The 26,202-nt window shown below is 41.5% G+C and overlaps 1 protein-coding gene across 1 annotated transcript in view; it reads left to right on the forward strand.

Moving 5' to 3' along the window:
* The window catches only part of N4BP2 (NEDD4 binding protein 2), a 75,279-nt gene extending 59,744 nt beyond the window's left edge, over positions 1 to 15,535 (forward strand). Inside the window, exons 15-19 of the mRNA XM_040966381.1 lie at positions 1,341 to 1,479; positions 2,447 to 2,635; positions 3,866 to 4,034; positions 10,873 to 10,996; positions 12,228 to 15,535. Of these exons, the coding sequence (XP_040822315.1) occupies positions 1,341 to 1,479; positions 2,447 to 2,635; positions 3,866 to 4,034; positions 10,873 to 10,996; positions 12,228 to 12,273 (667 nt within the window). The 3' untranslated portion in view covers positions 12,274 to 15,535. The remainder of the gene's footprint in view (positions 1 to 1,340; positions 1,480 to 2,446; positions 2,636 to 3,865; positions 4,035 to 10,872; positions 10,997 to 12,227) is intronic.
* Positions 15,536 to 26,202: the final 10,667 nt, after the last annotated feature.

Below are 26,202 nucleotides of genomic sequence, written 5' to 3' on the forward strand. Positions count from 1 at the left end.
ATCAGTAATTAGCTGGATTGAAATCAGAGCAGCCAGGACTCGAACCAGTGTTCAGATACAATGCTGGCACTGCATGTGTAGGCTTAACCTATTATACCATGGTACTGATCCCTAATTGAGCCTAATTTATATATTAAATTTTATCATGTGTATGTGTGCATAAGAGAAAAACATTGTACAAGTATGTGTATGCATGAATTTCAGAATTTTTCTATATTGTAATAGATTTATGTTTTTGTTTTTCCACAGTTTTGTTTTAAAGACATTTATTTTTATTGGAAAGTCAGATTTAAAGAGAAGGAAAGACAGAGAGATTGACTCCCCAAGTGGCTGTAGTGGCTGGAGCTGGGCTGACTCGAAAACAGGCGCCTCCTCTGAGTCTCCCACGCAGGAGCAGGGTCCCCAGACTTTGAGTCGTCCTGTACTGCCTTCCCAGGCCGCAATTAAGGAGCTGGAAGGGAAGTGGAGCAACTGGGACACAAGCCAGTGCCCATATGGGATCGTGGTGCATGCAAGGCAAAGACTTCAGACACTAGGCAACCGCTTCAGGCCCATGGACAAATTTTTGAAATAGAATGTTTTTTTTTTTCCCTATAAATCTCAGTTTAAAGATCTGTTGTCTGTGCTTAATATTTGAAGGAAAGAAGCCATTGGGTAAATTCAACAAAGAATTTTAACAGGTATAGGTGATTAAAAAAAAGATTTGTGATTAATCTGACTGGAACAGAAAACCGGATGTTGAATTTTTTCTTTCTTTTTTTTTAAAGACTTATTTTTATTACAAAGTCAGATATACAGAGAGGGGGAGAGATAGAGAGGAAGATCTTCCATCCGATGATTCACTCCCCAAATGTCCTTAATGGCCGGTGCTGCGCCAATCTGAATCCGGGAACCAGGAACCTCTTCTGGGAATCCCATGCAGGTGCCGGGTCCCAAAGCTTTGGGCTGTCCTCAACTGCTCTCCCAGGCCACAGCAGGGAGCTGGATGGGAAGTGGAGCTGCCGAGATTAGAACCGGTGTCCATATGGGATCCCGGTGCATTCAAGGCAAGGACTTTAGCTGCTAGGCCATTACACTGGGCCCTGAATTTTCAGTGTTACCTTTTCGTGTTGAATTTTAAAACATTGTATTTGAGAATCTGTTACTTGTTCCTCTATTACAGTTTCCTCTAATCATTTTTGGCCCTTTGAGATATACTATGAACATCTAATTTCAGTGTTGAATATTTGAAAGTAAGCCAGTTTTCCATATTCTTATAAAATGCTTGAAGATTGCTTATGCTAATATCCCCACATAATTTTTTTTTCACTTTCTGGCATTTGCTATTAAACTCTCCACAGCTATTCATTAGAACACACGGTGCAGTTTCTAAATTGTGTGCTTGAAGGAGACCCTGTGAAAACAGTTGTAGCACAGGAGTTCATTCATCAGAATGACAACGTCACTGCTCATACTGCACAGAAGACTAAAGAAAAAAAGGTATGAAGTTGCGTATTTTTACTATTATAGATGAATATATATATATGTAAGTGGTTGATTCATTGAGAATAATAATTTAATAATTATTTCTCACCATTTTGACTAATTGGAAATTTAACCACCTATAACATATGTGTTTTAAAATATCTGCACTCAAAGTAGTGAATTTATAGCTGATTTTTTTCTTTGTAGATACAGTAGTATATGGGTCTTAATTGAATATAGTAGTGGGTTTGTATAATATGATGGACCTTAAGAGTATAAATATATGAGCAGAAATATTTAATTGTTGTAGAAATGCCAGTCTTGTCCCAAAGTGACTTCATCATTTTATACAGGAGGATTTTTTTTTAAAGATTTACTTACTTTTATTGGAATTTTTTTTAATGTTTAAAATGTCTTTACCTTCATTTTACTCAAAGGCAGACAGGTAGAGAGGGTCAAAAAGGGGAAGATTTGAACTTGCAGCTTCACTCCCTGAATGCCCCCCCAACAGTCAGGGCGGGACGAGGCTAGATGCAGGAGCCCAGAGTTGAATCCAGGTAGCACGAGTCTCAGGGACCCACGTACTTGGACCACCTTGCATGTCTCCGGCGGCCTAGCAGGAAGCTAGCTCAGAGTGGCGCCACTAGGACTGAGCAGGCTCTCTGGTATGAGATGCTGGTGTTGCAATGTTAGATCATCACAGTGTTACCCCTTGTGTGCTGTTTTTGGGTCTGGATTGGCTTACATTTTGATAATTTTCAAAGACATTTTGAATTAATAGTGGCTAATGGGTAGGAAACCTTATTGGCATGAGAAAGCCAGAGGTACTGGTGCCAACTGAGGAGACAGACAGTGGGGAGAATCTTTTCTGGCAAGAAAGATGAAAACTGTAAGAGCTGAATTTTCATCGTGTGTTTTCTGAAGGTAAGGGCATGCACATTTGATTTTCACTGTGTATTACTTAATGTGTAACATCTTCCAGGTAAAGAAAACAAAAGAGACCGAAGATGCTCCCAGCGAAGCGTCGTTCCAGGATTTTGAGTACCCAGAGTACGATGACTACCGGGCAGAGGCTTTCCTGCACCAGCAGAAGAGGACAGAGTGTTACAGCAAAGCCAAGGAGGCCTATCGGATGGGGAAGAAACACGTGGCCACTTTCTACGCCCAACAGGTAGACTGGAAAGCTGATTATAATGTTGTGGCATTTAAATGATCTTAAAGCAGACTACCTCCACACTGTATTAGAGATCATAAATGTGACAAAATAAGGTGTCCCTGCCTAAGATAAATCTGTGGTCTGGAGACCTCCTTTGAATAGTAAGTTTTGGATTCTTTCAGTGCTGCTTCGCTGCTTGTTAATAGATTCAGGTTTTCTGGAGAAAGAATGGAGTGTTAATACCCATCATCTCCGAGTGGAAGTACATGGGTCTCACATTTTCTTTTTTCTTTCTTTTTTTTTTTTTCTTTTTAAGATTTATTTATTTTTATTACAAAGCCAGATATACAGAGAGGAGGAGAGACAGAGAAGATCTTCCATTCGATGATTCACTCCCCAAGTGAGCACAACGGCCGATGCTGTGCCAGTTTGAAGCCTTCAGGTCTCCCACAAGGGTGCAGGATCCCAGGGCTTTGGGCTGTCCTCGACTGCTTTCTCAGGCCACAGCAGGGAGCTGGATGGGAAGTGGAACTGCTGGGATTAGAACCAGCACCCATATGGGATCCCGGCATGTTCAAGGTGAAGACTTTAGCCGCTAGGCCACCGTGCTGGGCTCGGGTCTCACACTTTCTAACATGGTTGAATTTTTCCTAAAATAGTGATTTTATGGACAGAGAAAGAAAAGGACATTATTACTTTTTGAGAAAGTTTAATTTCTACCTGACCTCATTTGTTGTGATTTCATAATAAACCTGGTTTGATTTATTTTTCACTTTTGGACCTTCATATGGCTTAATTTTTCATGATGAGCCAGAAAAATATATGAGCTGATGTAGGTCCAGGAGCTCTGACAGCAGACCCTGGGCACAGGCTGCGGGTCTAACTGCAGATGTCAGAAGGAAACGCTTGGTGGTGGTTGGGCTCCTCAAAGGTACTGAAATGAAACAAAACAACACAAAAAAACAGTGGATTCTTTTTGAAATGGGTAATGCTTAGATACGTTTCCCTTGTTTATGATTTGTAATTCAGGAAATATGTTAGAAACAGGGATTTTCAATTGTAGAAACAGTCATTTCAACAATACATTATTAATTCACTTGAAGTGCATCGGAATTTTGATGTGTTTTTATGTTAGCTCTTAGCGTCATTTAGTTTTTAGGTTTATTGTTTCTCTTCTGGCTGGGTTTTTCATCTCCCAGGTAGGGACTATCAGAAGAGATGCTGATGATATGCTCTTGATTAAAGGGTAGTCTTCATGAGCGGAAGATGAAGGAAGCCAATCACTTGGCCGCTGTGGAGATCTTTGAGAAAGTCAACGCTTCCCTGCTGCCACAGAATGTTTTAGACCTCCATGGGCTGCATGTGGATGAAGCTATAGAACACTTGACGACAGTTTTACAGCAGAAAACTGAAGGTAAAGTGTCAAAGGAAAACGGTCATTGCTTGTATTGGTGTAACTTACAAATTCAAGGAAGTCTGAGCGTGGGGCCGAGAACGTGTATGATGCTTGTTGTCTCAGTCATTCTTCAAGAAAGGGTTCGCAACAACATGGCATTACCTTTTTCCTCTTTATTTCCCTGTTTCAGTTAGTTGCATCTTTTTAAAACAATTTTTAATATTTTATTTATTTTTATTGGGAAAACAGATTTACAGAAACAAGAGAAAAAAATCTTCCATACTCTGGCTCACTCCCCAAGTGGCTACAACGGCCTCAGCTGAGCCAATCTGAAACCAGGAGCTTCTTCTATGTCTCTCATGTGGGTGCAGGGTCCCAAGGTCATGGGCCAGCTTCTATTGCTTTCCCAGGCCAGAAGCAGGGAGCTGGATGGAAAGTTGAACAGCCAGGACAAACTGGTGCCCATTTGGGATCCTGGTACATGCAAGGCTAGGATTCAGTCACTGGGCCACTGGACCACTGGGCCAGGGCCAGTTGCATCGTTTTTTGTATTAATCAACTAATTTTAATCTTTATTTGAAAGATAGCATTATATAAAGAGGGGAGGAGCAGAAAGAGATCTTTTTGCTGGCTCATTCCTCAAATGGCTACAACCACCAGGAACTTTATCTTAGATCTTTCACGTTGGTGCAGGGGACCAAACACTTGGAGCATCTTATACTGCTTTCCCAGGAACATTAGTAGGGAGTGGACTGGAACTGGCACCCAAATGGTATGCAGGCATTGCAAGGAGCAGCTTTATCTGCTATACCACAGCATTGGCCCAATTGTGGTATTTTAAAAGGAGAGCATGGGGTAATCAGAGACTCCTTTGTGACTTACAGATGGGTGCTTTCAGGGTAGTATATATGTATTTAATAGATATTCATTTAACAAATATCTATTAATTGGGTAACAATTACTTCATAGAGTTTGCAATTAAATACAGAAATAAATGGTATAATGGGACTTTGTTGAAAGGCAGAGAGAGCTAGAAATATAGACATCTGCTTCACTGCCTAAGTAGCTAGTGCTGGAACAGGCTGTGACTAGCAGCTGGGAACTCAGCCCAGGTCTCTTCATTGGAATGGTTAAGAGCCCAACTAATGAAGCCATCATTCATTGCTGCCTCTCAGGATCTGCATTAGCAGGAAGCTGAAATGGGGAAGGGAACCAGACCTTGCCCAGGCACTGAGTTCTGGGCCATGGGCATTCCAAGTAGTAGATGCTGACACCCCAGACGCTGTTTTGGCCACGTGGGAGTGATTTAGCAGATGGAAGATCAATCAACCTCTCTCTATCTCTCTGGTTTTTTTTTTCTTTTTTTCCTTTTTTTTTTTTTTTAAGATTTGTTTTTTCTGGAAAGCCAGATTTACAGAGAAAGAGAAACAGAAAGATTTTCATTTTCTGGTTTACTCTTTAAGTGGGTAAAGTGGCCAGAGCTGAACTGATCTGAAGCCAGGAGCCAGAAGCTTCTTCTAGATGTCCATGTGGATGCAAGTCCCAAGGCTTTGGGCTGTCATCTACTGCATTCCCAGGCCACAAACAGGAAGCTGGATGGAGCATCGGGTTATGAACTGGCACCCTTATGGGATCCCAGTGCATTCAAGGCAAGGACTTTAGCCAGTAGGCTATCATGCTGGGGTCAATCTCTCTCTCTTTCTTTCCCCACTGCTTCTTTCTCTGTATAGCTATATAATAATAAGTACATCATTTTCTTTTTAAAGATTTATTTTTATTGGAAAGTCAGATATGCAGAGAGGAGGAGAGACAGAGAGGAAGATCTTTCCTACGTTGTTTCATTCCCCAGGCAACCACAATGGCCAGAGCTGTGCTGATCCGAAGCCAGGACCCTTCTCTGGGTCTTCCATGCAGGTGTAGGGTCCCAAAACTTTGGGCCATCATCAATTGCTTTCCCAGGCCATAAGCAGGGAGCTGGATGGAAAGTGGAGCTTCCGGTGTTAGACCTGTGCCCAATGGGATCCTAGCATGTGCAAGGGGAGGACTTTAGCCTCTAGGCTGCTGCACTGTCCCCCGCTTTTAGGTCAAAGGATTTAATGTCAAAAATCAAACCTGCCTCACTCAGCCTATTTCATTTGTTTTTGGACTGTGGGGCCGTGTAGAGGCAATCAGGCAGTAGATGGGTCACTCCCAAAGTCAGTGCCATGGTGGTCTGGTACAGCATTTGGTCGGGCAAGCCTAGCCTCAGGTAGATAGGTATGCCATCTGATCTGAAAGAACTTCGGCAGCTTAGAACTTTACTTTTCCCAGCATCATGGTTTGTGGGAGAACTGGAGGTCAGTTTAGTAGCAAATATGGTTGGTGATGCTTTTGTGGATACCCCAGGCTCTAATCCCTGTAGGGGATAGGCACCTGAAACCCATGCTACCACCCATTGTTGTGTAAAGCCACTCAACTTGTAAGTACTTGATGCCCAGAATCCAGCTTCCTGCAGCCATTGCCTGTGTGACCACCCTAGAGATGGCAGAAAGAAGTAAATCTTAAAAAAATTCACCTGTTCATCATGGAATGTTGCAACAGTGTTGAAGGTATTAGAGTAGTACTTTAGTTACCTGTGGATTACAGTGCATTTCTCTTTCTCTTTTGTTTTTACTCTCACATCTTCTACACTCTGCAGTTTGGTCCACATCTTTCCTGCCCGCTTCTTTCACACACTTATATGTATCCCCATCACATAATTAATATGTAGTGTTTGTAGTCATTTGATAGATTGTCCTGCAACTCAATAAGTAGTCTGATGTTTTTTTTCCTCATTACTAGATTCAGATTAAAAATTTTTTTGGTAAAAATACTATGGAGAAATAAGATGATAAAGGACAAAAAAATGCTATGGCGATTATGTTAAATTATTTGTGGTAAATGCATTAATGAAAGTATATTGTCCATTTGTCCCATTCTTGATGACAGATTTTCTTAACTAAGGATGTGATCCTATTTTCCTGTGTAAATGTGTCTTTTCCCTATTTGTAGGTAGTTAGCACTCTTAAGGTTGATGCTCTGAGTTTCTGTGAATCCCTGTTCCACTATGATTTTTCACCTAATGATTTTAACATCCATTCTTGGCAGAATCAGTATGTTTGTGTCTTCAAAATGGTATTTAAGAAAGTTAGTATGGGCTCATGAGTATTTGTTTTATACTTTGGGCTATAATCCAAAAGTGCATTAGAATTTTTCACAGTAATTGTATGTACTTTGCAGCTTTACATTTTAATATATGCATGTGGTGTGTACTGAAGTAGAGAAGCATCAGCATTTCCCCCTCCATTGACGTTACTGTACGGTTGGCACCTTGAGCACCGTTCTCGTGTCTCCCTATAAGCTGTTTTGAACTATAGCCACTTCATTGGTAGCAGCTTCTTCCTTCCCTCTGACTGTAATGGAGTGCTCAGTTATTCAGACTCCCTCTTCCTCTTCCCCTCCAGCCTCCTGCGACCTGCTCTGTGTTCAGATATATTCAGTATTTATCTTGTGTGTTTCTTTATTATATGCTTACTACCTGCCTTCAAGGAGTGTATCATGCAGTGATGGTGAAAACGCAGTTACTAAGGTAATCAGGATTATGATAAGATGTAGGTTGCCATGTTGTGTTGAGGGTTAACTTCAAAATCCCTAGGTACTGTGTTCTCGCTTAGCCTTCATGCTTTGCCCTGGTGGTCTTCCTCTTTCTGGATGCTTACCCACACTGCCGTTCCTGAGGCTCACACTCGTTAGGGCCCCACCTCAGGAGCTTCGACCAGAACGCCTGCTTGTCACAGTGTTTATTGAAAGCCTGTGTTCCACCTTTTTTGGTCAAGAGTTGAGACAATGGTGATTATTGAATCATTGTGTGTGTGCTTTTTATTCAATATTCTAAAAACTTTTGAGTAGAAGATGGAGAAATAAGATAAAAAACAAGGTGAGTTTTTTGGTTTTGGTTTTGGTTTATTTTTTACGATTTATTTCATTTTATTGGAAAGGCAGATATATACAGAGAGGAACAGAGACAGAAATATCTTCCGTCCAGTGATTCACTCCCCAAGTGACCGCAACAGCTGGTGCTGCGCTAATCCAAAGCCAGGAGCCCAGATCCTCTTCCAGGACTCCCACACCAGGTGCAGGGTTCCCAGGCTTTGGGCTGTCCTTGACTGCTTTCCCAGGCCACAAGTGGGGAACTGGATGGGAAGTGGTGCTGCCAGGATTTGAACTGGCATCCATATGGGATCCTGGCGCATTGAAGGCGAGGACTTTAGCCGCTTCACCACCGTGCCAGGCCTGGAGATAAAGTATTCTTTATTTTTTATACAAATAAAAACTACATATGTTTACAGTGAACAGTGTGGTGATTTGATACACATGAAATTATGCTGGTGACACAAGTAGTAGCTTAACTCACTGTGCCACTCTATCAGCCCAACACGTTTTTTTTTTTTAAGATTTATTTATCTTGGGCCCGGCACGGTGGCGCAAGTGGTTAAAGGTCCTCGCCTCGCACGCCCGGGATCCCATATGGGCGCCGGTTCTAATCCCGGCAGCCCCGCTTCCCTTCCAGCTCCCTGCCTGTGGCCTGGGAAAGCAGTCGAGGACGGCCCAAAGCTTTGGGACCCTGCACCCGCGTGGGAGACCCGGAAGAGGCTCCTGGCTTCGGATCGGCATAGTATCGGCCCGTTGCGCTCACTTGGGGAGTGAATCATCGGACGGAAGATCTTCCTCTCTGTCTCTCCTCTCTGTATATCTGCCTTTCCAATGAAAAAATAATAAAAATTTAAAAAAAAAAAAAAAGATTTATTTATCTTTACTGGAAAGACAAAGTTACAGAGAGAGCAGAGACAGTCAAAGTTCCAGATTTCAACTCTACACCTTTAGGTAATAACCATATCATGTAGTATAAAGTAACTATCTTTTACGTATAAAAATAGTTGTACCATCTCTCCCTAAAGGAAAAACATAAAGCATTTTTTAAGATTTATTTATTTTTATTGGAAACACAGAACAAATTTACAGGGAAAAGGAGAGACAGCTAGAAAGATCTTTGGTTCACTGTCCACTCCCTAAGTGGCCAGAGCTGAACTGATCCGAAGCCAGAGGCAGGGTTCTTCCAGGTTTCCTACTCAGGCGCAGGGTCCCAAGGCTTTGGGCTTTCCTCTGGCCTGCTTTCCCAGGCCACAAGCAGGGAGCTGGATGGGAAGTGCAGCAGCTGGGACACGAACCGGCACCCATATGGGATCCTGGTGTGTGCAAGGTGAGGATTTTAGTCACTGAGCCGTCATGTCGGTTCCAGAATTCGTTGTTGCAGCCTGACTCAAACAAATCATGGTAAAAAAAATTTCTGTGGAAATTCTTAGAAATTGATTATATTAAGGAACTGTTGTTGATTTTGTAAGATGTGGCCATGACATTTTGGTTGTGTTGTTAAAAGAGCCCTATCTTTTCCTAGAGATATGAGATTTGAAATACTGTGTATTTGTGATTCTGCTGTAACAGTAAGGCTAGTTAGTGAACAGAATGGAGTTCTTACTAAATTATCTACTGGAAGGTATAGTTCATTGGTTAATTTTTAACATTTGTCTATTTTACTCATTTGAAAGGCTGAGTTACAGAGAGACACACAGAGAGATCTTCTATTCACTGGCTCTCTCTACAAATGGCCTGAATGGCCAGGACTGTGGCAGGCTGAAGCCGGGAGGAGTCCACAGCTCCATCTGGGTGTCCACTGTGAGTGGCAGGAGCCTCAGTGCTCAGGACCTGGTCTGCTGCCTTCCCAGGCATGTGAGCAGAGAGCAGGATTGGGCTGCAGTCCCCTGCTGGAGCTCGCATGGGACACTGGTGTTCAGGTAGCTGCTTACTGCTTTGCTCTGCAGTGGCTGCCACGGATTGTGTTGAGCTGTATAATTAGTCATGTTGGTCCTGCTAGAAGCCTACTTTGAGGGACAGTTTACTAGGTGCTAGCCTTTATTACCTTTTTTTACTTTATTTTCTTTAAAAAGGCAACAGGCACGGAGAACTGAACTTATCCATGATCTCACAGTACTGCTGTAACAGTACCCTGGCTCAGTCCAAGGCTTGCTGGTTTCACTGTAATTTTTTTTCTAAGCTTCATTTATTTTTACTTGAAAGGCAGAGTTACAGAGTGAAGGAGAAACAGACATGTTGCAACCATTGGTTTACTATGCCTACAACAGCTAGAGCATAAGTCAGGAGCTTCTGGAACTCCTGTGTGGATGCAGGGGTTGAAGCACTTGACCCATCCTTAGTTACTTTCCCAGGACATCCACAGGGAGCTGTATCTAAAGTGCAGCAGCCAAGTCTTGAACCTGTGCCAGTTTGGGGTTGTTGGTGCCGCAGCTAGAGGGTTCTTGCACTAAATCACAGTGCTGCCCTCACATACACCTCCATGTATTTTTAATTAATGAGGTCATTTTGAAGACTAATAAATGTAACTCATTTAAAGCATTGCCTACGTCAGTGGGTATAGTTATTAGATATCAATTATATTATTATCATTATTTCAGAGAAGAATCCTAGTGGTAAATGGAGATTTTCTTCTCCGTCCGGGAAGAAGTGCCCCTTAAGTGGATGGATTAGGGCACTCATCGCTCACATACCACATGAGTAGCTGCTCTGAGTCTTGACGGCTCCACTTCTCATCCAGATGAACGGATTGTTCTGAGGTTGTTGATAAAAGCTTCGCAGTTGGGGGCTTCTTGGCATAATGTCCAATTCCTCCTGAAAACACTTTCGGCATGTTTGACTAGTTGAGGTTTGGTTTATTGTGAAGGCAGGAAATGAAGTTTAATGCTTCCAACTCCTGTTGTGACAGAGTGCAAGCAGGGCGGTGGGAAGCCTTATCTCTCTGTGATCACGGGCAGAGGAAACCACAGCCAGGGAGGGGTTGCTCGCATCAAACCAGCCGTAATGAAATACCTCACAAGCCACAACTACAGGTGAGTGGATGGCCGTAACCCGTGGACTGCTGGGCAAGTGGGTGTGCAGTTAATGTTAGCCATCTTATTTTAGCCACAAAATCATGCTTAAAGTGTGATGTAACTTTTCTTGCTGGATTTATATTGTCCAGTAAGCCAGAAATTAAGAAAGAAATGTGTTTGTTGTCATTGTTATGATAAAACTTTATTTCATACATTTAAATTCTAAAGGAAACATATATTTATTTTTCCACAATGATATATTATTTAATTATGTTACAGATATCATAGTTTAACACTTGCTGGTAATCCTTTTGAAAAGAAATGTGTATTTGTGTGTTTTGATTAGAATGGGCAGCTTCTGCTGAAGTGTAACTTGGGTGTTTATGCTTTAACAGAAATTTTCCAGCTAATAGGAATTTATATCTTCAAAAATTAAAATGTCATTCATGATTTTTGCTTTAATTCATGTTTGCTTACCAGCATGTAGTATCCTTTTTTCATTAATGATTATTATTCAGTAACAGAATATTTTAGAAAAGTCCACTCCTGTGTGGATGCAGGGGTTGAAGCACTTGAGCCAACCTTAAGATATATTAAATAAATGCTGATAAATAATAGTTCCTTGGAGACTTACATCATTTTGTTGACCTACTCTTTCCAATTTCAGTAGGGTAGCATGTGTTGCTCAGGCCATGTGAGAAGATGCTATTTGGTTATAAATACTATAGAACGTGGTAGCATGAAGACAGTGACATTTCAGGATTTCGTTTTACAGAAGCAGTGGCTGAATCAGAACAGTATCATGTTGAGATTAGTGATCTATGCTGGGGACTTGTGTTCCTTGAAATCTCATGCTGAGGGGCAAAAGCATTGCATGGCCACCCGAGTCGGTCTGAACTGCTGCATCCCGGATTTCCGCTTGGAGTTATTCTCTGGATACACAGAGATGATCCTCAGGCAGACACCAGCTTCCCCTTCCTGCACTCACTCACTGCTGTGCGGGTGGACCTCTGCCTTGAGGTTGGATCAACTACTGGGTTAGAAGTAGTCCCTAGCTTTAAGATAGTATTTACTAGACATTTATGAGACATTAAAGGGAACATAAATTCAGGTATCAGTTTTAGGTATTGACTGAAAAAAGAGCACCTTGATAGAAAATATTAAGTGTGGGTACTTGGAATTGATTACAAGATGTATTTCTCAGTTTGGAATATGTTTGTTTACAATAACTCTTTTCTCATCTTTGCAGGTTCTCTGAAATTAAACCAGGGTGCTTGAAAGTCATGCTAAAGTAAAATAAATGTCCTTGTTTTAGAAGAGTGAAGATTTATAGGTTAAAGTTAGTTTTATTTGCAGTAATTCAGCCAGTTCTACTCTAAATAGTATTTATTAGGAGTTATATCCAGTTACAGAGTAAAAAATGGATGTTTTTCAAAACTCAAGAGAAATTTAATTTTTTACTGAATCCAAATGCCAAATATTACCTGTTTAAAATATTAAAGGGAATTTTTATTGAATCAGAACATTTTTTAAAAGTTACCAGCTGCAGTTTTTAAAAGTCTGAAGTGCTCTGAATGTTTGTCAGAGAGAAAATGTTGTTTTGATATTAATTGTTTGACCTTTAGTGAAGTCCTAAAGGTCCGACTGGGAGGTGATGAAGTGCTGTGAGTCCTGGTCTGACACCTGGTTCATGTTCTTCAAAGGCAGCAGAAGTTAAAGAAATAGTGACAGTGGTAGTAGAAGTAAAGGAAGAAAGAATTTCTAACAAAACACTTGAATACTTCTTGCTTCCGAAGCTCAATGCGTAAGCTCATTTCATTTTGCCGTATCCTGCAGGAAGGAAGACCTGCTGTGTACTTCTGCTTTTTTATTTGAGCTTGATCTCTTTTCCTTTTGTTCTGTATGTGTGCATCTTCTGGGAGGAAGGTTGGGTCTGAGATGACTGCAGTTTTATATCTTCAGTAGGCAGAAAAATGTTCAGAGAAAGAGAAATGGCTAGATGTTTACCAAGTGTTACGTCCTTATAGAAACACAACTGTCTTGTTAAGTGCTGTTTCCAGTGATACGAAATAGCTGTATTTTATAGTTGAGGCAAATAGTTTGTAAACTGTAGATCAAAATAATATGAGCTAAAAACTAATGTAGAGAACGCATTTTGTTACAGTCATAAAAGTAATCCTTATCACTTAAAAATTTTTACCTTTAATTTGAAAAATATCTAGCGTTCTGGATGGAGGCTTTCTCTGACTTATGCTGTTTTGAGTAGCTAGCCAGTCCAGTTAGTCTATAAATTATAATTTTCCTTTATACAGGTTTAATGTGGTAAAATGTAATTATCCACAGAAGACAGTGGCTTCAATAAATTTGACTTTGGCTAGAGACTATTTTCAGCACATATAAATTTTTAGTAGATACTTTTGTTACTCTTTATTAGGCTTTAAAAAAACATTTGGACCAGGAATTACAGAAGTCTGTGATTAGTGAACAAATCCTGAAATACAGTATGCTTTCCAAAAAGAACAGACATCTTAAAGTAAAACTCAAATATACGTGATTTTACATATCACGAATGTGTGCTTTTGAAAGAAGAGCCTTGTTGAATTTTATTTCAAAGATAGGAATCTTTGTTTATTTTTAGAGGTGGTCGATGGCTGGTATTGAAGTATTATTCACATTCTTACAGTTGTAATAATTTATTTAGAAAATACCAGCAGGGCAGCACACTTTTTTGTGATGTCTAGAACTGATGTGTACATTAAAAATACAGCAGTTCTTTTCAGTGACTTCATATAAAGCTAATGTTGTTAGTTAATAAAGTATTCCTATGTATAAATTCGTATTTCAGAGATATTAAAAACCTGGTGTTGAGTGTGTACAACTGCACACTCATTTTCCATGCTTCTGTATTCATCTGGTTTTAAAAAAAAAACACTTTTGAGAACTTCCACTAGACTTATTTCAGTCTGGAAATAATGAAGGAGTAGTCAGACTGATCAGAAGCAAAGGACGGTGTTCTCTGCTCTGCAACTTTAATTCTATGCCTTATTTTGGCAATTCTAGTGATGTTTCTCAAACTTCATTCATCAATATACAGGCGAAATTTGAACATTATATGTAGTTTCATAAAATTGCTGAATCATAAACTGGCTCCTATACCTACTAATGAACATAGTTTAACCAATGTGTAATTATGAAAGAAAATTTGTAATCCCTCCTTTTGCCCATTTCTAAATCCTTTATGTCACAAGGAAAGATAGTTTTAAGATCATCCTAATTTCCTTGTATTGTTATACTTATGGAAATACATGGACATTAGAATGGTTCCTTTGTAAATTTAAACTTTTAAAAATGTTTTAAAAATACAGCACTTCTGTAGTTTGGAAGGTTTTAGTAACACTTGTATCCATTCAGTAGTCTCTCACCAATGTGATCTGCCAGAGGGAAAGAGAACCAAGGTGGCACCTGGAGGGCGATGATTGGCCCGGGGATGGCGGTTGAACACCTGGGAGGCATAGAGGCATGTTTTCTTATATCTATTGGCTATTCATGTCTATATTATTTCCAGGGTGAAGTATTTTTAGTTTGCTAGTATTTCCATATTATTTGCAACTATTTAATCTTTCTAGGTAGACTCTATTAAATGGTAGAAGCTGTGACTTTATAAAGTATTTTAGGTATTCAATTACATTTTGAGAAGAAAAGTTTATACTTGTTTTGCATAGCTTCCTGTCTCTTTTTTTTTTTCAGTCTTTTAAAAATCCAAGTGTTTTATATGCTTAGAAAAAGGACATGAATAAAACCAGATTTGTTATTTCTGAGCTGGAAATTGGAAACTTGAAACTCAGGAAATTGCTCTGACAATGTTTTTAACTGCTCTCAACTTTAAAAATCACAAATATATAAAAATGATAAAAATAATGTGTGCTGTTTTTTCCAAGTGCTTTTTCTAAGTGCTTTTTCTTTGTGCAATGAGGTAAAGTTTGATAATGTTCCTGTGTAGTGGTTAAATATTGCTTATTTTATTTACATGTGAAGAAAACATTTAAACGTTTGTGCTGTCAAAAATTGTGTTGTTTAAAAGATGAATAGGTTTATGTAGAATGTCAATGGTGCTTATTTTTAAAATGTAATTCAAGTTTACAGTATTAATGCCTCTTTATAGAATTTAATAAAGAAACAAGTCTAGAACACATTACATGCTGAAGAGCCTTTTATACATAACTTCGCATTATATGATGACAAAGTTTATTATTTTCTTTAAAGTTGAACAGTTGACTTTTATGGTCCAAATGATAAGCCTGTTATTAATAGATGACCGAATTAATCATGAGACTTCTTGTTGAGGTACAATATTGCCGCTGTCAGTTGGGGAATATATTCTAGGTTTCTCAGACAGTATATCAGAGACAAATGTTTTTATTTGTACTATAAATAAAATGTAATTTTGCTGTTAACTCTGTATTTTTTTTATTGAAAATGTTTATAACTTTGATTTTAATATTTCTTACGAAATGTTTGCAAATTACATGCTTAATTTAATAAAGTACTTTAGCCACAGTCCAGTGTGAGGAAATCCTTTGTTTGATATAAAAGGATCAGTGATTTAAATATTTAAAAAATTTTAATGTAACTAATTTCATATGAGATGGGATATAAAATTTTCATTTCTGTACAATGGGCTTTCTTGTAGTTTAAGGTACTATTGTTACAGCAAATAGCTATAATTTTACTTTTCACACTACTTGTATCTTGACTGACACCCAAATTAATAATTAGATTTCTAAGAAACTTAAGTAATATGTATTTTAAATAACATTAAAAACCTTTGAACTTTCTTTAGCCAGAACAGAAAATTTACTCATTTAACAAGAACTTAAAGGATTTATTCAGCAGCCACTTAGTGACCACATACTGTTCCTGGGGATCCAGCGTGAGCCAGGCCAGGCTTCTCTGCACAGCTGTCTTCTGACTGCTGTTGTGAACTGTCATGTATGTGATGGCTTATACTATGGAATATTACATAAGAGGATTGTACACTGTTTAATGAATAAAGACCTGGGCTAGAGAAGCTAGCTAGTATATTAGTTGGTGCCAGTCAAAAAAGAAGTTCCATTTCCTAGTCCAAAGCAGCTGAGCCAGGCCACAGCCAAAGAGCCAGGAGCTGCTTTCAAGTCCAGGGGTCCAAATTTTTAGGCCATCCTCTGCTGCTTTTTCCCAGTCATTTACAGGGGGCTGGATGGGAACTCCAGGACTCGAACTAGCACTCATATGGGATTCTAGCACCTCAGGTGGTGGCTTTACTCCTTATGCCACAATGCCTTAGTTAAAACAGACAAGCAAACAGATGTAATGACCATCTTCCCTCACAGAATAACAACCGAAAGTCACATCACCATGGGTAGTCAAGAGCAGTTCAGCCACAGTTGAGTTTAAAGAGGTCCCATCCTAATAATGCCACCTGTAGCTGCCTGCCAGAGGCCAACACAGATCTTTTCCTGGGAGAATGCAGCCCTGTCATGGAAAATTCTGATCAAACATACAGAGCCAACGACCAATTTGTAGAATCACAGATGTCTGTAACACCACTATTGTGGTGTGGTCACTGAAATATCTGTCTGTGGACCACTCTAACAGCACAACTTCTTCAAGAAAAAATAAAACCACTCAGGTGGAAGAATTTAAGAAGCATGTATCCACCAGTTGTAATGACTGCATCTTACGTGGGTACTGGTCAGCAAATACATGGGTACTGGTCAGCAAGTATGTGAAGAGACAAAATCCTGTGACAATGTGAACATTGGTTGGATTCTTAATTATATTAAAGAAATACTGTTGGTGCTTTGTTTTGTTTTTGTTTTTTACTGGAAAGGCAGATCAGATTCACAGAGAGAAGGAAAGACAGAAGTGTCTTCCATCCTCTGGTTCATTCCCACATAGCCACAGTTGTTGGAGCTAAGCCAATTAGGAACCAGGAGCTTCTTCCTGGTTTTGTAAGTGCAGGGTCCCAAGGCTATGGCTGTCCTCCACTGCTTCCCCAGGCCACAAGCAGGGAGCTAGATGGGAAATGGAACAGTCGGGACAGGAACCAGTGCTTATATGGGATCCTGGTGCATGCAAGGTGAGGATCCAGCCATTGAGCCATTGTCCTGCAACCTCTTCCCCCTCCCCTATATATGTAACCTTGAGGGCTGGACCATGTTGAAGGCTCAGTCTCCATCTGGGTCTCCCACACGGGTGGCAGGATCCCAGCTATTGGGTCATAATTTATCACCTGCCAGAGTGCAATAACAGAAACTTGGTTTGGAAGCAGAACAGCTGAAACTCTGCCCCAGGCATTTCCTTGTGTGGTGTGGGCATCCCAAGCAGGCACCTTAATACCTTCCGCAGCCATAATCTTAAAAACAGTGAGGTTCAACGAATTAGTCTTTTGGCTGCCTGCCTGAAGTTCCTTCCCCAAAAGTTGTGATTTTTCAGCTGCAGTGAACATGAAAATCATCTACAAAATGTTAATGTATTCTGTGTCTCAGAGACTTTGAATCAATCTCAGGAGACTGAGCCCTGTGTTTCAAATTCGTATCCCAGATGACTAAATGCCACTGGACCATACCTTGCAGATGTCCTTCATAAAGTCTCTTATCTTTTTCTTTTTTTAAAAATTTCACTTCTTTGTATTATTATCATTTTTATGATACAGTTCCATAGGCCCTGGGATTTTCCTTATCCCCTCCCCAATTCCCTCCCCCCTCACTGAGGTCCTCTGTTTGAATACTATAGTATAGTTTTGCATATACAGTCATATGTCCGTCATTGCAGGCATGGACAATGGCAGAGTCCAGCATCCTATTGTCCAGAGATAGTAAAGAGTTTCATTGGGGGGCCCGGCGCGGTGGCGCAAGTGGTTAAGTCCTCGCCTTGCACGCCCGGGATCCCATATGGGCGCCGGTTCTAATCCCGGCAGCCCCGCTTCCCTTCCAGCTCCCTGCCTGTGGCCTGGGAAAGCAGTTGAGGACGGCCCAAAGCTTTGGGACCCTGCACCCGCGTGGGAGACCCAGAAGAGGCTCCTGGCTTCAGATCGGCATAGTATCGGCCCGTTGCGCTCACTTGGGGAGTGAATCATCGGATGGAAGATCTTCCTCTCTGTCTCTCCTCTCTGTATATCCGCCTTTCCAATAAAAAATAATAAAAATAAATCTTTAAAAAAAAAAAAAAAAGAGTTTCATTGGGAGTCTATCCTTGTCTGGAAGTAGAGGTGCATACTGCATTGTATCCTCACATCTGGGTGTGATAGTCTCCATTACACAGTTACTGTACATCCCCTTAAATTAAAAGCCACAAAATAAAAACAGGAAGAAAAAGAAATTAACACCATGAAGTTAAGTAACATGCTACTGAATGACTAATATGTCGCTGAAGAAATGAAAATCTGGAACCTTCTTGAAGAAAATGATGCTACTGTATGATCTATGTGTCATTGAAGAATTTAATGAGAAGAAAGTGTTTTGAAGAGATGAAACTAACAAAAAAATTAAAATCCATGAGCTACAGTTTCTGCTGCTCTTGGTGAAATGTGTCTCCTGTAGGCAACAAATTGATGGGTCTTGTTTTAAAAAATAAAAATCTAGTCTACTAATCTATGACGTTTGATTGATGAGTTAAAGCCATTTGCATTCAGAGTTAATACAAATAGGTGGTAATTTGGTCCTGTCATTTTAGCAATGGGTTATACATTGATTTAGCCTTCTGTTGTCATTTTACTGGGATGTTCTCATTTGCCTTTGGTTTTGGTGGGCGCTGTTCCTTTTCTCTATCAAGAGAACAGCTTTAAGTATCATTTGTAGGACAGGTGTGGAAGAGGCATATTTTTATTTTATTTTTAAAAATGTTTTTATTTTGAATTTTTTACTTATATGGTACAATTTCGTATAGATTGGGATTTCCCCCCAAACTTCCAACCCCCCATCAGATTTTTCCTGTTTTACTACAGTGGTATAATCCTTCCTAAGGAAGAGGCATATTCTTTTAATTTTTCTTTTTTTTTAAAGATTTATTTTTATTATTTTTTTATTGGAAAGGCGGATAATACAGAGAGGAGAAGAGACAGAGAGGAAGATCTTCCGTCTGATGATTCACTCCCCAAGTGAGTGCAACGGCCGGTGCTTATACCGATTGGAAGCTAGGAGACTCTTCCGGGTCTCCCACGCGGCTGCAGGGTCCCAAGGCTTTGGGCTGTCCTCTGCTGCTTTCCCCGGCCACAGGCAGGAAGCTGGAAGGGAAGCAGGGCTGCCGGGATTAGAACCGGCGCCCATATGGGATCCCGGGCGTGCAAGGCGAAGACCTTAACTGTTTGCGCCACCGCGCCAGGCCCTAACTTTTCTTTACTGTAGAAGAATTTTATTTCATTTTCAAAGACAAAGGAAGGTTTTGCTAGGTATGTTATCCTGGGCCAAAAATTTTTTGCATTTAGAATCTGGAATATGTCACTCCATTCTCTTCTGTCCTATAGAGTTTCCTGTGAGAAGCCTCCTGTGAGTTTAACTGGCATTCCTTTATATGTCAACCGATTTTTTCACGTGCGCATTTAAGGATCTTTTCCTTATGTTCGATTGAAGAGAGCTTAATGATCATGTGTCTTGGTGAAGATCGCTTTGGCGAAGTCTGTTGGGAGTTCTGAGCCCCTCCTGGCTGCTGTTTCCCAGTTCTTTCTCCAGATTAGGGAAATTTTCCCTTATTATTTCATTAAATACATTTGTAAACCCAGCTTCTCTTTCTGCACCTTCTGGGAGTCCCATAACTCTTATATTTGGCCTTTTACTAGTGTCTTTTGATTCCTGGGTACGTTTTTTGGCCTGATCCAGCTTTGCTTCCAGCTTTTTGTTTGTTTCCCCTGGTGACAGGAAATATCTTCTAATTTTGAGAATCTTTCTTCTGTCTCCTTTATTCTATTTTGGAGACTCTCCACTGTACTTTTAATTTGTTCTACTGTATTCTTCATTTCTGATATCAGCTTTCATTTGATTCATTTCCAGTGTAACGTATTCCTTGAATTCCTCGAACTCCTGTATCACAGGCTTCTTGTTAAGAAGTTTTATAACAAGTGTTTTGAATTCTGTATCCCCCATTTTGTTCATGTCTTCCTCAGTGAACTCTGAGCTTGGCAAAGGTTTTTGTTCCTTTGCAGGGGAGTCTTCAGTAATATTCATTGTGCCTTTGTTTCTTTTGCTCTTATTCATTGTACTTCTGGCTATCAGATTCTTCTCCTTGGGGCAGGTTTCTAAGCTCTGTCACCCACGGATCTACAATTCGATTTTATTTATTGCAGTTGGTCCATGGCTCTTTGTTTACAGTTGCTTGTGCCACTTCCCTCAGCGATTTCCAGGTCTGGGTTCTTATGTTGGGATTTCCACCATGGTCTCCATAGCCACAGCTCTGGCTCACCAGTCTCCACCTCCTGTGATGCCATGTTGAGGCTACACCATTGTCAGTACAACCTTTCTCCCACTTCTGGTTGGAGTAATTCCCAGGATTAAGGATAGACACCAGGTGTCTTATAAAGCTAGATTGTTGGTGCTGATCTTGCAGGAACCTGTTAGCCAATATTAGATCTGAGGGCCACACGGACCTATTTTGACTTATATGATGCCATAGTCAGTATTATTTTCCAGTGTGACCAGTGCAATGCGCTGAGCTCAGTAAGTTCTCTCCTAGCTCAGCGCATGCACAGCTCACTGTTGTCCCCTGCAGTCTTAAATTCTTTGTCACACTGTACAAAATGGTGCCTGATGTGCCACTACTAGAGTTCTTGATCTGCTGGCCGTCAGTTCTGAGGGCTACCCTAGCCTGTCTTGGGTGGAACCTGTAGGATGCCACGTTGTTGCAGTTCACTGAGTCAGAAATAAGTTCATTCCCAGCTCCGTGCATACACAGTCCTGCCCCATAGCCTTCGCTTCCGTAAACAAAATGGTGCCTAATTAGTCTCTAGAAGGCAGATTGGGTTGTGAAATCCACCTTGTTCCTGCACCATCTGTCTGGGACCTACTGCTCTGTCTCTGCTCTTGGTCAAATCAAACAGACCAGCAGGAAGGGCAGTTCTTTGGATTCACCTCTGGAGTTCCTGGTAAACATGCCTTCCCACCTTGTTGCTGGTGCAGTTCAGAATGCCATTTGCTGAATGCTGCTGGGGTATCAGTCACTGCAACACCACACTGTTGTTTTCACTGCTTTCCTGTGTCTGTCAGTCTCCAGATGACCCTCTGCTGTCATCAGTCCTCTCCTATTTCCTGAAATTGTACCCTCTCTGCTTCATACTGGCTAATATTTCTCCGTCTGTTCAAACGTGTCCTTATCCTGTTTGCCATCTTGATTCTCCCTCTTACCCTTTTCTAAACCACTCAAAGTAGTAGTATTCCTTGGCTTCTTTCACCATCTGCATTTGCATATTATAATCAACCATAATCGATGGTCATGGGACACAAATTTCTCAAAAAATATTTACTAATTTAAAAAACAGAGAACAAGAGACACAGAAATCCTCCTGATTTACTCCCCAAATGGCTACAAGAGCCAGATCTAAGCCAGGTTGAAGCCAGGAGCCTGCCTGAGTCATCAGTCAAAAGGCTTGATTCTGCTGGGAATCCACTTCGAAGGAGGTGACTTGCATGTTTTCTCACTTGGTGCTAGTTGGTGAGTGTGCTTGATTTCCACCCATTGGACCATCTAAAAGCTGCGTACAGCATGACTCCTGGCTTTTGCTGTCGTGGGCCATCCCGGAGAACTGAACAAGCCACAATACCTCTACGACCTAGTGCTAGAAGTCTCACTCTCAAATCATTTTCTGCCAAATTCTGTTAGCAGAAGCAAATCATTAAGTTCAGTCCTGATTGATAGGCAAGGGGTTTAGTTCTGCCTTCTGAAGGATGGAGTCTCAAAGCATCTGTGGACAGCTCTGAAAATTATTTTGTCCATGAAATGTTGGGCACTCGGCAAGTGTGTCCAATAGTCTTTGTTTTAATTGTATAAATCTTATTTTTGATATTTTTCACATATTTGATTAGTGTGGAAAGGGTCAAGGGCTAGAGAAAAAGGGGGTAAGACCATTGTTTTGATATTCTTTTTTCCTTCCTGTATCTGGGGGGAGGGGAGAAGAGCCACACCCAGCCTCCCAGTCATCCGAGAGTCCCCATTGTAGGACATGCTCCAAGGGTCCTGCTCAAGTGTTTTCAGAGTTCAGCAGTTCTGAACTGCTGCTGATCTTGCCACTCCAATTGCGATGGAATCTTGTTGGCAACGCCTGCGTCGCCACGTACCCCGAGCTCCAAGTCTAGCGGAGGGACTAGGGTTATGAGACAGACAAGACAGACAACACACAGACACAGTGGGTCATTCGTGTGAGGAGAATGCCAAATGCCGTTTATTTGAAGTCAAGCTGCATCTTTTATAGTCTGCTTGGCCCCTCCCAGGATCCTCCCAATGGTTAAGCCACACCTAAGCTCCCCCAAGGACATGCAACAAGGGGAAACAAGAAGGAGGGAGATTGCTAAGCCACACCTAAGCTCCCCCAAGGACATGCAACAAGGGGAAGCAGGAAGGAAGGAGATTGCAGTCAAGCCACAGGCTAAATGTATCAGGCCATGATTGCCTTTCCTGTTACACCCTTGAGAAACAAGCTGTGCTGTGGAGTTAATCCTTGGGAGACTGGGGCCTACAGAATCTCTCCAGCCTCCATTGGCTCACATAGTCTACCTTAGTGTCTCTGTTTGCCCAGGTATTCACTGCCAACTCTGCTGGAGTAGTTGATCGATTTGTTAAATTATCCGTCCTCTTTTGTGGTACTCAGGTGTCCTCTGCTGGCTCCAGTGTCCTACCATATCCTCCATGTGTACCTGGATACGCTATCCACGGCTCTAAGCCACTGAGAAGGCCCAGCTCTGACATGCATTCCACGGTCAGGCCATGGAATCTGCAATTTTTTCCATGGTTCTGAGTCCAGTGGTTCAGTTGGGGGGATTCCCAAAGAAATTTCATCTGAGGTGATCCCAGCCTCAGTACCGGTGAGCATTGGTGCATTCCATGGTTACACCTAGCTCAGCCCATCATCACTCCAACTCTCAAGATAACCAGCAGGACTTGTAGTTCCATAGCGTTGGGCTCTCTCATCCCCCACAGAATCCAACCCTGGACCTGGTTCTCTTGCGTGCTGGTTGGTGTCATGGCCCAGTCCAATGTGACCCATCCTCTGATCTGACATTCACCATCAGGTATTAGAATCCAGTCCTGCCAGACAGGCCCCCAGCTATAGCTTGCTTGTGCACTGGCATGTGGTAGTCAGCCATGTTCCATGCTAACAAGCCCAATCCAGGAAATCCATATGGGCTTGTGTATCAATCTGACCCATAAAGATCTTCAGGTCTCTTCCCTCCAAACCACTAGGTCTCAGTCCCCTTACTTACCTGAAAGTACAGAATCCCTGTCATTGGGTGTCCCTCAGTATTCATTTCTCACCTGCATGTACAGTGGCCTTATCCATGGATGTCCCTAGACAGTAATTCCATACCTCCAGGGCCCCAGAGCTCAATGCAAGGTGTCCAGCAGGCAGAGCCCGGCTGCAGTTAGTGCTCTGGCCACCCACAAGCCCAGTACCCTCCCCCCACCTAACAGTGGTGGATAAGAGCTAGGATCCCCAGCAGGAAGCTTGGGCCAGCATGGGTACCACCCCAAACAACAACCATGTTGCTAGGGAATCCAGACACTCATGCCACTGCTTAGACTTACCTGGATTCCATCCACCAACATGGTGGTGGTGGGCAGAGCCATGATCCTGAGCATGCCCAGAGCTGTCTGAGATCTGACCCCAGCATGGTTGCTGTGGAGGGAGGAAATTCTTGGACCTCGGGCTTGGACAAGCCCAGGACCTTCCCCTGGCCTAGCAGCAGTGTATGGGGAACTAGGATCCGCAGCAGGAAGCCTGGGTTGGAATGGGTACCCCCAGCCACCGGATACAGGTACTCACACTGCTGCTCAGACTTAACCTAGACTCCACTCACCAAGTCAATATAACCTTTTTAACCACGTGACAGAAATCACTGAACTTACCAGAGCAGCTTGCTGTCTTACTGTAACGGTCTTCATATACCCAGCAGCCATGTGCTCAGGGACGATCCACCCTGTTCTAGAGCCAGAGGTATTGTATTTGAAAACGTGTGGCAGTCTCATTTCTCTTTGTCTCTGATTGGTTTGAGGATGACTATAAGATCATGTCAAATAATTTTACCAGAATGGTTCAAGGGAAACTTCCTCATGTTGAGAACATGGGAGATAACACACTCTGCTTCCACAGGACTGTGTGTTCTGTACATGATGCCTGGAGTTGTGCTGAATGTTCAATCGTGAGGCGATAAACGAAGGTAATGTGTTGAGGATGGTGGGATCTAAGCAAGACAGAACTTAAGTGCTTGCTGATCTCATTGTAGCCCTGAGCTAACCTGGAACTGAGCTCTAGCTGCCTTGTTGTGGGAGATAGATGGCATTTCTGGTTGGGTTTTCAGTTACTTGGAGCTGAAAGCACCCAGTTTTACAGATAAGGGATCAAACATGCAGAGAGATTTGTAATTTGCCCAAACTTTTCCTACTAATAAATAGCACAGTTAGGATTCAGACTGCAAAAGCTGTCCCTCCCGAACACCTGATACCTGCTTGCTGGATCCATTCAGGGATTTTCCTCCAGCAAATCTGTCACGGACGAGCAAGAGAGACAATTGGTCTCACCTGGGTTCGTGATGGACAAGCAGGTGTGGATGGGCAGGGGACAAGATGGGAAAAAAGTAATTCAGGGTTCTGTGTGTGTTCATTTGAAACAGCTGACTGAGTTACAGGTTCAGTAGAGTCGTGTTGAGTCCAGAAGAGGTATCAGACAGAAAAGGAAGAAGAGATGATGAGACTCAGAAAATGTTATGGGGTGGGAGGACAAGCAGAAGAGGACTGTAGGAAGGGAGAGGTTTTTCAGAATCTAGGACATCAGGGATGCAGATTTTGTTCCAAGTAAAGCGTGATCTGTGGCTGAGCATGGAGCTGGTGATCGTCAGAGAGGAGGTCATAAGGCTGATAGCAGATTTCCAGATCATCCACTTTGCACCGTGTTACCCAGGGAGGTGACAGGCAATGACGTGGAGAAGATGGAAAGCCAGTCAGCTGGAGGTACAGGTGAATTAATTTTTTTTCTTTTTACATAATCTGTATCCTTCATGCTGATGGGATCTGACCCAACACAGCCCCATTTTGGAGAAAGATTTGTAAGAATTGTTCTATGTTAATCTGGTTTGCACCAACTGGAGAGATGAGACAGGTCCCCTGGGGAGAGCCAAGAGCATTGAAGCAATGGTCTATTTCCCAAGTCTTTCTAAGATAGTTGTTTGCAGTGGAACCTCACTGTGCATTTGAAGTCATTTCTTTTTTATCCATTGTATTTATGGAAACCAGTAAGGTGTGTTTGTGTGTGTTTTTTAGAAATGATCACTAGTATGGGTTATTACAGTTTCAGTGTTTATAGAAACAGTTGAGGGTAACTTGCAGTTCTGCTAATTCTCTGAAGTGGATGGGACTGTGTGGGAAGAAGGGCTTACAGTCTTTTTAAGCTCTGGGCTGGGTTTTTTCACTTTGTTCTCTGTTAGGTGAAATTAATTTCTTTTTGAAATCATGTCTGGCAGTTGGTTTCTTAGGAACCTGTTTTTAACACATCTTATTAATTTTACATTACACTCATGAAGCGATTAGTTAGAATTTCTGCATATAGTCATTTTCTCTCTTGACCTTTCTGTATCTTAGTTCCTGTTCTTGGAGTCATAGTAAAAATTTTAGGTTGTATGTCTATGATTTTTGTTATAAATCAACTCAAATTGTTTTCGGACTATATTTTAAAGGGAAGAAGTAAGTTACAAGAGGGTACTTAGAGTCCCATTTTTGTGTTTTTAAAAGGGTATGTGTATATAAGTAGATTAGCCTGTATTTGATACCCCATTTTCTGTGTACATATCTCAGGTTTGTGTGGTTACAAGCACACACAGTACTACAAATCCAGTAAATTCTGACCCCCTCATGATGCAGACCCAGTGGATGTCATGTCCAGAAGACAAAGTAATTCTAATACGTATTTATATCCTTCAGAGAACTTCAATGAGGCACTTGCTTTTTATGAAATGTCAGTCATGTAGCTGTAGCTCACCTTCCCCACA

Source organism: Ochotona curzoniae, unplaced genomic scaffold (genome assembly GCF_017591425.1).
Source record: "Ochotona curzoniae isolate NIBS_2020 unplaced genomic scaffold, NIBS_Ocur_1.0 scaffold_4505, whole genome shotgun sequence".
In the NCBI taxonomy this organism is placed as follows: Eukaryota; Metazoa; Chordata; class Mammalia; order Lagomorpha; family Ochotonidae; genus Ochotona; species Ochotona curzoniae.